Source organism: Erythrolamprus reginae, chromosome 2 (assembly GCF_031021105.1).
Source record: "Erythrolamprus reginae isolate rEryReg1 chromosome 2, rEryReg1.hap1, whole genome shotgun sequence".
In the NCBI taxonomy this organism is placed as follows: Eukaryota; Metazoa; Chordata; class Lepidosauria; order Squamata; family Dipsadidae; genus Erythrolamprus; species Erythrolamprus reginae.
The window spans coordinates 276,195,450-276,207,907 of record NC_091951.1 but is presented as its reverse complement, the minus strand read 5'-3'; the positions used below and the strand labels follow the sequence as shown (position 1 = coordinate 276,207,907).

The 12,458-nt window shown below is 38.9% G+C and overlaps 1 protein-coding gene across 2 annotated transcripts in view; it reads right to left on the bottom strand.

Moving 5' to 3' along the window:
• VPS13A (vacuolar protein sorting 13 homolog A) overlaps positions 1-12,458 on the bottom strand; it is a 134,636-nt gene that overhangs the window by 36,983 nt on the left and 85,195 nt on the right. For both annotated transcript variants that reach the window (XM_070742706.1, XM_070742707.1), the window contains exons 43-50: positions 11,908-12,066; positions 11,546-11,807; positions 9,731-9,891; positions 9,336-9,439; positions 7,207-7,504; positions 5,790-6,182; positions 1,315-1,419; positions 422-568 (exon numbers count right to left, since the gene is read on the bottom strand). In XM_070742706.1, coding sequence (XP_070598807.1) covers positions 422-568; positions 1,315-1,419; positions 5,790-6,182; positions 7,207-7,504; positions 9,336-9,439; positions 9,731-9,891; positions 11,546-11,807; positions 11,908-12,066 — 1,629 coding nt within the window. The remainder of the gene's footprint in view (positions 1-421; positions 569-1,314; positions 1,420-5,789; positions 6,183-7,206; positions 7,505-9,335; positions 9,440-9,730; positions 9,892-11,545; positions 11,808-11,907; positions 12,067-12,458) is intronic.

Below are 12,458 nucleotides of genomic sequence, written 5' to 3'. Positions count from 1 at the left end.
AATATATATATTGTAGCCTTTTTTTTCAAATTAGCACTTTAAAAACAATAGGATATTGTTGAATAGTACATACTTTAATTATTTTTATTTTATGCTTTTGAGTTATTGTTGAGACTTGGCAATTGCCTGGAATAATTGCTGCAGTCTTCTTGGCAATATTTTTGCCATTGCCTTCTTCCCAGGGCTAGCTGGCCCAAGATTACCCAGCTGGCTTCCTGGTTTCTAGCCTGCTCCCTTAACTGCAATACTAAACAGGCTTCCCATATTGTGTTTAAGCCAAGTCTTTTGTATTACAATATACAATAAGGTAAATAATTATGTAACAGAAAAGCTAACAGATGCAAACAAACAATTCATGCATGAATTATGAAGTTATTTTTTTTATAATTGATATAAGAACTTAAAGAGTTAAAAAACTTACCTGTTGGAAAGATATTGGTATCCAATTTTCATTGCCTTCTTCAGCTACTTCTAAAACATGTGTACTTCTATTTGTGACCATTAAAAAAGGTGTGAAAGTCACTATTCTAGTGATATTAAAGCTACTGTTATGTATAGTGACACCAACCTGGAAAATACAAAATTCTTTAATATAAATCAGTCTCATTATTGTTAATAGTATCCTTATTTTTTCCTAAATAAGTTAATATTTCTGCAAGAAAGGATACTATTCACTCTGTAATGAGTGGATGAGAATTAAATAAATTCTGGAATTATTTTGCTTCTGAAGACATATTATACCTATACTATATATCAGTTAACAAGTTTAGCATTATCTAGTATAGACTAACAATAACAATTTGGACTAATAACTTTTTCCAAATTCAGACACATTTTGTTCAGGTTCTATACCTATTTGTAGATTCTATTGAAAATTGTATCTTTATTATATTCAGCATCTAAAATAAATAAAATACTAAGCCTATAAAACAGGGGTGTCAAATTTAACTCCCCCCCCCCCCCATGAGCTGGGTAGACATCTGCGATACATTTACTCTAACATATCTACAATCTATTGCTTATGGCATTAAAATTTGTGACCAGGTTTAGTCTAAGTGGTGAGTTGTATACTTGTCCTAAGCAATGAAATGAAGCAAATACTAAGCCCACCCAGTAATTGCGAAGCCTTTCAAGATTTTCAAATGTTAAAGAAAACTGAAATGAAATGTAGGGGATGGGATGGCTTGACTATGACTAAAAACTGGAATGCTCTGGAAACTTATTTGGAAGTCAGCCTTATTAAATGAAATAGAATTTTCTTAAAGTAAACATACCAAAAAATAGCTGCAAGAAAAATACAATAAAACAACTTACTTGGTATTCCTTTTTGTGGCTCTTACATTTTACAAAGCCATGACTCCCAACTGTATCCAGAGAAAAATGATCAGAAAGTTCACTGTCTGTCACCATGAGCTGAACCTATAAGGAAGAAAGAACCGTTGAACCTACCTGAACGGTCTTCTCGATGCACTGGAAGGAGAGTCCACATAGGAGAGTCCACGTGGGTTATACTCGAGTCTTATAGGTAGGGACTGAGTTTAGATTTACATATTAATTACATGTTAATGATGTACCGCCCCCTAGCTGCCCCAGAGGCTCAGTTTTAAAAACCGAAGAGAGTAATAAGGAAAGGCAAAATTTATTGAAACATAACATCAGACAAACTTAATAACTGTAACTATAAAACCCAACTGTCGAAACTTCGATGCCCCTGGGCCAAAAGGCCAGGTGGGTTTGGACTCTTCTTCCAGTGTATCGAGAAGACCGTTCTGGTAGGTTCAACATTTCTTCTCCAATGCATCTGGAAGGAGAGTCCATATGGGATATACCCAAGTTCAATTTGTAAGGGAGGGAGGAAGATGCACCAGGGGCACAGCAGGCACGCACGCCTTCTGTAGGACTCTTCTCCCAAAGGCCACCTCAGCCGAGGCGAACTTGTCAAGTTTGTAGTGTCTCACAAAAGTCAATGGAGCAGACCACGTGGCTGCCCTGCATAGGTCCTCTATGGACGCCTGCGTGGTCCACGCCGCCAAGGTGGCCGCACTTCGAGTAGAGTGTCCAGTAATTCTATCTGGAGGAGGACACGAGCATGCCCCGTAAGCCTCCGAAATACATAGTCTAATCCAAGGGCTAATAGTATGTGATTACACTTTGAGGCCCATTCTATGTTGGTCAAAGGAAACAAACAAGGCCTCTGTTTTCCTGAGTGGTTTGGTACGTCTGACATAAATTTTAAGTGCCGATGTTCGAGTGGTGTTAGTTGCGTCCAAATGTTTGGTTGACCCTGGTAGGTCTACCACTTGTTTGGCTTTGTGTAGTAAGATCCGGAATAAACCGGTTTAAATAGGCCAGCAAAGGTTGGCTGGTCAGGAAAGTTGTCTTCATCATCTGAGAGGTCATTGTCTCGGTTGCTCCCTTCTTCCATCAGTGGCAATTCCTCCATCATGGAACCCAACCCCGTTGGGGGCGGTGGTGCAGACCAGAGGTCTCGAGGTTGGGCCGAGCATGGTGGCTGAAGTGTAGCTGGATATACTCCAGCTGCCATACCCTGGGTGTAGGCGTTAGCAGTAATGTCCTGCCATGTTGGTGCGATATTCTGGCAAGTGTCGGTCTGAGGTCTAAAACCTGCAGCTGTGGGCGTGAAGGTAGCTGATGGGATCTGAAGTCCATGTGCCAGGCCAGAAATCAGGTGCATAGGTTGACCGGTGGAACTAGGCCTCTCTGCTGTCATCGGTTGTGGTGAAAGGACCAATGGTTGACTGTCAGGAGGCCAGTCCCTCTCAGAGACCGAGCCAGCCGGGGCTAACAGACCCCATGTTAAGGGTGACTTGAAGGGTTGTGCCAACTGTTGGAAAGGTGGCACACTTGGTATCAGGACCCCCGGGTTAGCCTTAGTTGGGTGTAAGGCCGCTTCCAACTTTTGTTCTAGGGCTTTGATCTTCCTCTAAGCCTCCTTAAGTGATGAGGCAGACTGACTTAGCCTTGGCCTTGCCTGGTGGTCTCTCTTTCTGCTTGGAAGCCACCGGGGGCGGGGTAGATTGTTCCCTCAATGAAGGAATAGGCTGATCTGCCATAATCGGGGCAGCTGTACTCACTATTTTCAGTCAAATAACCAAACTTCAGTAGTCTTGAGCAGCAGTGTTCAGCTGTCAAAGGCAAGCCTTAGTTAAAGAAACTATTTTTCCTTGGTGACTGCAGACTGCGCCTGCGCGTTAGTTGGCTGTTTGCAAACTTTGCTTCAGGCAGTGAGCCACGTCACCATTTCCCTCAAAGCCTAGTAATAGGGGAAGGTGGCCCGGCTGTTTGGCGCTCTGCCAGCTTCGCGCCAAACATCTGACGCCTCCCCAAAGTGATTGGCAGGCGTGCTGAGCTGCTAGCCTCAAAAAACTGACATTGTCAAATGCCGATGTTTTTAAAGGTCCCCACCTTTGCAATCAGCTGGGAAGCGGCCACAGGAAGCCCCGGCAAAACTGCCTTTGTGAATGAACACTTCGGAGTCATCTCTTCATTCTCAGCCTTTCGATTGGGGGGGGGGGCAGACCCCCCCACCATCAGCCGTAATGAGCCTAGTATGGCCACGGAGGCCAGTGACCTAAGGCTCCAATCTCCTCTTCAGGGCAGTACTTACTAGGAGAAGAGGCCCCATAAGGAGAACGATGGGGGTGGTGCCCACGGAGGGCAGAGACCCCTGTTGTTAATAGTTTAAACTGTGAAGGGAAAACATGTTAATAAAACACAAGCCTTAAATTTGAACAATCTATACCTTTTTATTCTAGTCATATTCATCAGACAGAAAACTCAAAGTCCCTATTCTTGACTGAGTTTTTTAAAACTGAACCTCTGGGGCAGGTAGGGGGCGGTACATCATTAACATGTAATTAATATCTAAATCTAAACTCAGTCCCTACCAATGACTCGAGTATAACCCACGTGGAATCTCCTACGTGGACTCTCCTTCCAGATGCATTGGAGAAAGTGTTATTGAATTGAATTGAATTAATTAAATTTATATGCTGTCCACTGCCTGAGGATTCAGGGCGGCATATAGTAATGATTATAAAACAATATAAGCGGATTAAAACTTGTCATAATAATAAAAAACATTTCATAATAAATAGTTTAAAACATTTCATGATGAAAACCGTACAATATATTTACTACATTCATACAACACACATCCCAATAAATTTATGTCTCGGATAGGAAAGTGACTATTGTCTATTTAACATTTATCATGAACAGAATTAAAGAGAAGAAAAATAGAAAAATGGTTAATATTCTAAGTTAAATGAAACCAGTAAAATATTGTACTTCGAACTGCCTCATTTTCACATTTTACTTAACCAAGCATGCAATCTTTGAGCATACTCCAGTTCATTTGCTAGCTATAAAAATACTCAAAACTTTAGGGGTATTAAACAGTCTCAAATCTTCATTTGGCTATTTCAAGAGGGTGGATTGTTCCTTTGTCCTCTTTTTCTTATACTTCAGCAAGGAAACGAGCCCACCTACACCAGCAGAAAAACATGCTGCGATACCTGTCAATCAAGGAACTTTAGCTGGTGGGGTGCAAGAGAAAGACCTTCTCTGGTACATCTTACTCACTGAGGAGAGATCAGCTCCCACCCTTCTGATCTTCTTTAAAGATCTAAAAACCTAATTCTACAAGATGGCTTGAGACTCTGATGACCAAGCATCACACTTGAGAAAGCTGATACATTAAGAGGAAATCCCATGTCTCTCCTTATAGTAATAAGATTTAAAGTACAGTGGTACCTCTACTTAAGAATTTAATTTGTTCCATAACCAGGTTCTTAAGTAGAAAAGTTTGTAAGTAGAAGCAATTTTTCCCACAGGAATCAATGTAAAAGCAAATGATGCGTTCAAACCCATTAGGAAAGAAATAAAAGCTCAGAATTTGGGTGGGAGGAGGCGGAGGAAGAAGAGGAGGAGGAGAGTCGCTGCCGAAGAAAGAAGGTGAGGTGAGAGGAATCAAATAAATCTAAAACATTAAGGCTTTTTTTAAAAAAGAGGAACTCTAAGGCGTCGAGGAGCACACTGTGCCAGAGAGAGAAACCTAGGCGGGTGAGAAGGGGAAACTTCCCGTTCCTTTGGCTGAAAGGCGGCTGCTGCTGCTACTTGCTTCCTCTTCCTTCCCATGCTGAAGGGCTCCCCCTCTCCTCTCGCTCGCTTTGTAGCCAGCGTCTTTACTTCGCTGTGGTGACTCCTCAGCTGCCCAGAGCGAACAGAGTGTTTCTTTTCCCTGGGCTCCTCGGTTTGGCTGAAGCTGAATTGATCCGGCTAGGGTAAAGTGCCCCCTTTTGCTTTTCTGCGCCCAGAAGCTCTGGGAGGCCACCTCACGCCAGGTGTATGGGAGGCAGCTGCCCAGAGCGAAGGGAACATTTTTTTTCTCTAGGCGCTGGCAGAGGTTTATTCCCTCTCCAAGCGCCCAGAGAAAGGAAAATGCTTTGTTCGCTCTGGACTGCCAAAGCCTCCTTAACCACCCCCAAAAGGCTCCTCTGGCAGCCCAGAAAAGCCTGAGATGGCCGGGATTAAAGGGGTAATGGCAAGAAACTGGCCAGGCCTTCGTGCTGCTTTCAAATTTCCTGGGAAATTTTTCCGGGCTTGGGTTCTTAAGTAGAAAATGGTTCTTAAGAAGAGGCAAAACAATCTTGAACACCCGGTTCTTATCTAGAAAGGTTCTTAAGTAGAGGTGTTCTTAGGTAGATGTACTACTGTACTGGAAAACTAAATAGGATAAAGTTGATTTATGAGACTAAAATCAATACCTTGTTATCACGGTAAAAGTGTTTAGGCTGGAAAGAAAAGAGAAATGGCAACTTGTAGTCAGGTGGATGTTTGCGGTGAATACCATCGGCTTTATACTGTAACATTCGACCTGTCTTGTTGACCATCCAATAGGGACTGTGAATTGCTATAATCACTTGTCCTATAGCATATGTCACATGGATAGCTATATCCAAATCTGTCCGATCCAGGTCACCAATGCATGAAAATGTGATGAAACTAATTTCTTGTTGATCTGACTGGATGAAGTACTCAGTAGTCCAATCTTTATCAAGATAATTAAGTAAATGCAATTCCAACTTGCTCTGATCCAATAATGCATTATGAATCTGAGCAGAACATCCAGCTTCTAGAGAACTGCGTGTACCAAATCCCTATGAAAGAAAAGTTTCAATACAGTTATAAAACATATAATCAATACATTAATTATTTCATCAATTATGGTTAATTCATTAAAAATGGCACAGAATGAAATGGAAAGCTGTTTGCATTGAAATATGATATCTGAAGTATACCTCTGTGTTACTGTCTTGGGAGATTTTGATAATAATTAATAAAAAATAAAAAATAAATTAAATGGGAAGTTATAAACAATTCTATTATTGAAAAACACATATTTCCCCACATATTATACGGTTTTTTTCTTTATACCATGATTCATAACCCTCTTCAGCTTCTTCTTATAAAACTTCTGAAATGTTTTGAATCAGAAAAAGCATTTTTATTTCAAAATGCTGTTTCAAATTTGAGACAGGCTGCTCTATCTTACTAGAAAATTTATGTTTCTTTCCTTATTTTATCAGGACAATTCCAAAGTGCACTTGTTACCAGTATTATCAGAAATGCCCCGAGACACTTCCAGTGATGTTGCTAATGCTTTTTGGACCCCAAAATAGCTCTTCTGAAGTTAAATGGAAAACTTCAAGCTGAAAACATTTCAAACTTGAAGTTTGCACAGTTTTTCATATAATGAAAAGAAATTACATCAGAAAATAACTTTTGAAGGATTTGAATGCTTCATTTTGCAGTATATAGAATTCTTTAAAATCATATTCTTACTAAGCATTTACCTACTTGCACATTTATTGTATCAGTACAAAGATATAATTAAGAAAGATACCAAAGATATCAAATATTAATCCTTGTGGTCTAAAATAAATGTTCCTCAAATCAAGTAGGAAACCATCTCCTAATTACTTTACTAAGACTAACTGAAAAAACACTAGACACTCAAGAGAATTTTCTTTCATATTTAGTGTACATATGCAGTATTAACTGAATTCTGGACATGGACAAGGATATTTTCAGGAATTTCAATGTAATTTATTCAGTGAAGCTATATTCTAAATTATAAGATCCAAAAAAAGAGAAAGGGAATTTAGAAAAAAAATACACTACCTCTAAAGAATAGGCAATCTGATATGGAAGAAGATTGCGGAGAATAACAGAAGACCACAAATGAACAACATATGGTAAATCCCACTGATCATCTGTACACGTCGAAGTTATCAAAGTATCTTGCATTGGAACAATGTTGATAATAAATGGGTGATTAGGTGATTTGAAAGACCGGCATTTCTTCTGTAGCAATTTGTCAAAATTCTTCACCATTTCATCAAAGCTAACACCTTCACTGGATTCATATTCTCCAGAAGTTTCGTTTTCATCCATTACTGGTCGAAAAAACAGTAACGACCTGTGAATAACACAATAGTTATTCTTAGTTTCCCTTTCTATTAAGAATATTCAATACTTCTACCCAGATTTAAACAAATGAAACTAGAACAAAATATAATTAGAAGCAACACAAATAATATTAAATGAACTGCATTCAACTACAGTATATTGTAAATGTAACCATTTTGGATTACGGGTCTTTTGCTGCCTTATTAAGCAACATCAGTGCATGGCCTGGTTGACAGGTTACCTATCTTTCTATTCTGTCTGCTTTCTGCAAGCTATGGATAAATATGGTTTTCGAAGTCATCAATGCTTTGGGGGAGAAATTTAGTTGTCATAAAATGGTAGAGATGATAAAATGGCTCAACAAGAAGGTGTTATTAATTTCTTATATTTGGATATCATTAATTTATAAGAATTATAATAGAAGATATATAGAACACTCCTGGGATTTGGAGCTGCCTTGTCTCTAACATTATGTGCAAATCTCATTTTCAGCCATCACTTTGTTGAAAACTGGGGCATGAGCAGAGAGGCATGGAGGAGAAAACGCAGACTCGGTAACTAGGCAGATCAGACTGTAGCTACCCATTCCTGGACTATTTGTAAAAGAAAGGAAAAAAGACAAAAGAGAGAAAAAAGGGGCGTTGGCTTAATTCTCAGTTGGTTCTGCAATTACTATAGGTAGCCCTCAATTTACCATTTATTTAGCAACCATTCAAAATTACAATGGCACTCAGAAAAGTGACTTACGACTAGTCCTCACACGTAATGATTAGAATAGCATCTCCATGGTCACATGTACAGTATTTACTAAGGTTGCAGTGTCTTGGGCCATGTAATTGCTGTTTGCAATCGTTCTAGATGGTTTTTGAGAAGCAAAGTCAAGGGAGGAAGCTAGAATTGCTTAATGACTGAATGAATCACTTAAACAATGCAGTGATTCACTTAACAACCACGGCAATAATGCCTGTAAAATTGGGTGCAACCCATTTAAAAACTGCCTTGCTTACCAATATAAATTCTGGTCTCAATTGTGATTGTAAATTGAGGACTATCTGTATACCTTTTTATTTGAATGCACTTTTGATGCAAACAAAACATAAAGAATACAAGCTAAACATCTAATCCAACTACAGTGATCCCTCTATTATCGCGAGGGTTCCGTTCCAAGACCCCTCGCGATAATCGATTTTTCGCGATGTAGGGTTGCGGAAGTAAAAACACCATCTGCGCATGCGCGCCCTTTTTTCTATGGCCGTGCATGCGTAGATGGTGGAGTTTGCGTTCCCCGCCGCCCACGCAAAGGGGAAACCCCGATTCGGCTCCTCGCTGCTGCTGCGCTACCGAGCAGATCAGCTGCTGGGCGGCCGAAGGAACCTTCCCTGGGTCTTCCCCCTCTTGCTGGCGGGCGAGCGGCGGGCATCAGCGAGGAGCCGGGGTTTCCCCTTTGTGTGGGCGGCCGGGAAGACCCGGGTTGGGGGTTCGGGGGGGTGCTGGGAAGCCCCCCAGGCAGGCTGCGACCTTTTAAAACAGCCGCGCCGCTTCCGAGCTGAGTCCTGAAGCCAAATGCCAAAGGTGAACTTCTGCGTTTGGCTTCAGGACTCAGCTGGGAAGCGGCACGGCTGTTTTAAAAGGTCGCAGCCGGCCTGGGGGGCTTCCCAGAACCCCCCCGAACCCAGATCGCGAAACTCGAGGGATCACTATATATTCCTTTACTAAGGAAAAATACCTAATAGTAATTATTTCTTCATTTATTACACTTAGAAACTAATTTACCAATAGATGTTTACAAAATAAATATATATACAAAATAAATAATAATGCATGAAAAAGAAAATACTTACCTATAGGAAGTTAATGGTATGTTAAATTCATTATCTGGAAGTGCTACTCCTAAACATTTTCCATCTTCAAATATACTCAAAGGAATTGAAAAATGATTCTTTATCTATACAGAAAAATAAAAAAGTTTGTGTAAATTGACTAAAAATATCTATGATACAATTTCATTTCATCTGCTAATCAAATCTCTACTCATCTGAAAAATACAATGAAATTTAACATTTAGGAAGATATGATATCCATTTTATAAATATCTTAGTAAAATGTTTTATACTTGCTCTGATAAGCATAGGAAATAAAACAATTAATTTTCCCAAACTAAGATTCTATAAATAAATAAAAACATTATACTTGGGAGATTTCCACTGATCAGTAAATTTAAAAGAAAATATCTCACTTGAATTGGAGAATGTACGGTTACTATCTTGCTCCCATCAACGGTATCAATTTGGCAAACAATAGATCTTACAACACCTGAATCATTATGTCTAACTCTGTACAAGCTTCGACCCACTTTTGTCAATGGGATCTTGTCAGTAGTAGAATGATTCTGAGGAGCTAAAAAATTTAAGAAAAACATTATCAAAAATGAAGTTGCACAAATCTCTGTGTGGCTATGCGACAGAGGGAAGAGAAATAAAAATACCTAAGTTAATTGCAAATACATAAATATCATAAAAAATAATTTAATGTATCAAGAAAATGTTCTTTTGTATGCATTCACTGATTGGAACAAGTGCTATAATAAAAGGGGATTTAGTTAAACATCTTCTTCCTTTCCTAATTTATTAATGCGATTTTTATTGTCTGCCCTCTTCCGTTATACTATCATGTTGGACGAGTAATATTTCATTAAAAACCCTTGGTCCAGCTGGCCCGGCTGGTAGCATCTTGTAAGGGCCCCTTTCCAGGATTACAGAAGAAGATGGTCAACGGTTTTGAAGGTGAAAGAGGGTTCTACATTCCAATCGTAGACAAAGCACCAAAACCATCTTCTAGGAGAAAGGAAACTCGTGACTGCAAACCTCCACTGCCTTGTGGCTATATCCATAATTGGAAAAGACTAATCCAGAGCCAAAATCCCGGAAGCAGTTCGTATCTGTCTATAGCCACTCTGATAACTCCTGAGATGTAATTGGAACCAATCGTATTGGTTTTGCCATTCCACTGGTTTATTGAACATGTGAGAGGGGGAATCCACTAACCTACCCAGGCCTCGTGCTCTGGATAGGTTACTCCAGCTTTGCATACAGCATTTTAGGAACTCTTTCCAGAGCATGATACCATAGTCTTTCGAGACTGAAGGATGCCAATTATCCTCTGCCCAATCAATGTTATTTTTCTTTCCCCATTATCCAAATTGAGACATTGGAAGCTAATTTTAGAAAAATATTAGATACAAGACTCAGTCAGAGATATGTGTAGTATACAGTTTTATCCTGTTATACAAATCAATTATAATTTGTTCATTTTCCCCTGAAAAATTAATTAGGTCTTAGTAAAAGAGCTATATTCACAATATTAATGAATATAAGACATGAAGCAATAGCAATAGTACTCACATACTGTTTCACAGGGCTTTACAGCCATCTCTAAGCTGTTTTACAGAGTCACCAACAATCTGGGTCTTCATTTCACCAACCTTGGAAGGATGGCAAGTTGAGTCAACCTTGAGCCAATCAGGATTGACCTTCTGCTGTTGGCAGAGTTAGCCTGCTATACTGCACACTAATAATTGCACCACCAGTTAGAGCTACATACACCAGATAGTTATTTAAACAGATCTGTTGTTTTAAAACTTTTCTTAAACACCATGATTGTATCATATACAGTAGTCCCTCGCTATACCGCGCTTCACCTACTGCGGCTTCACTTCATCACGGGTTTCTGAGGAAGTCGATCGGCAGATTTAAACAGCCCGCCGAACTCGATCGGCAGGTTTTTTTTTTTTAAAAAAATCTAAAATTGTAAATACTGTATTTAAATACTGTATCTAAAATAAATACTGTGTGGGAAGGGTTTATAAACACTTAAAACAATGAAAACTTACCAAACAATTACAATATAAATACTTAAATAAGTACTATCAGTCGATAAATTCCCCATCACGGATTTCACCTATCGCGGCCAGGTCTGGAACGTAACACCAGCGATAGGTGAGGGACTACTGTACATTTACATATTTACTAATAGATATTTCAGCTATACTTACTGAGCCAAATGTAGAATACCTTGCTGCTTAAAGTGGTCATTGCTGTGAACTGGTCCTGGTCACCTTTAGTTCTGATATATTCCATATTTAGACTTTGCCCATCTTCAAGATGATATGAATTTGCTTTTGATTCAATATTAAGTACACTGAAGGATTCACTAGGCAAAACAGTGATGGAGACTCCTAAGGAATTTATTAATACAAAAGGAGCCCTATCTTTTTTGTATGCTTCTGAAGTCTCAGTAGCTGCTTTTGCAAATGCCTAATAAGAATAATAAATCAAGAAAATTTCAAATTAATAACCTTTTCTATAGATGTTTTTCTTCACTTAAGGTCCAAATCCAAATTTAAACTTTACTTACCGTGCCTAGATTACTCAACATTAATAGCCCACATTTGGATAAAGTAATGTTCAGCTGATTTTGAGAATAAATAGTTATTACTGTTTTATATTCTGGCACTTTATAGTGTTCTTCTTCTGCCACTGATTCAACAAAAGCTTTTTTGTTTTTCTTTTTCATCTTAAAGAGAAAATATTTGGGAAATGCAAAATTAGAAACCAGAAGTCAAAGTTATTTAAAGTTTAGTGTTGTTAAGTACTGTATATACTCAAGTATCAGTCGACCCGATTATAAGCCAAGGCACCTACTTTTGCCACAAAAACTGGGAAAACTTATTGACTCGAAAATAAGCCCAGAGTAGAAAATACAGTGGCTACTGGTAACTTATAAAAATGGAATATTCTTCTATTGTAGCTTCTTAAAATTGTTTTTGTAGGAGAATAAAAAAAAATGAAGAACGGTTGTAGGAACTGGGTATATCTAGTTTAATGAAAAAAAGGACCAGGGGAGATATGATACCATTCTTCCAATATCTCAGGATTTGCCACACAAAAAAAGAGTCAACCTATTCT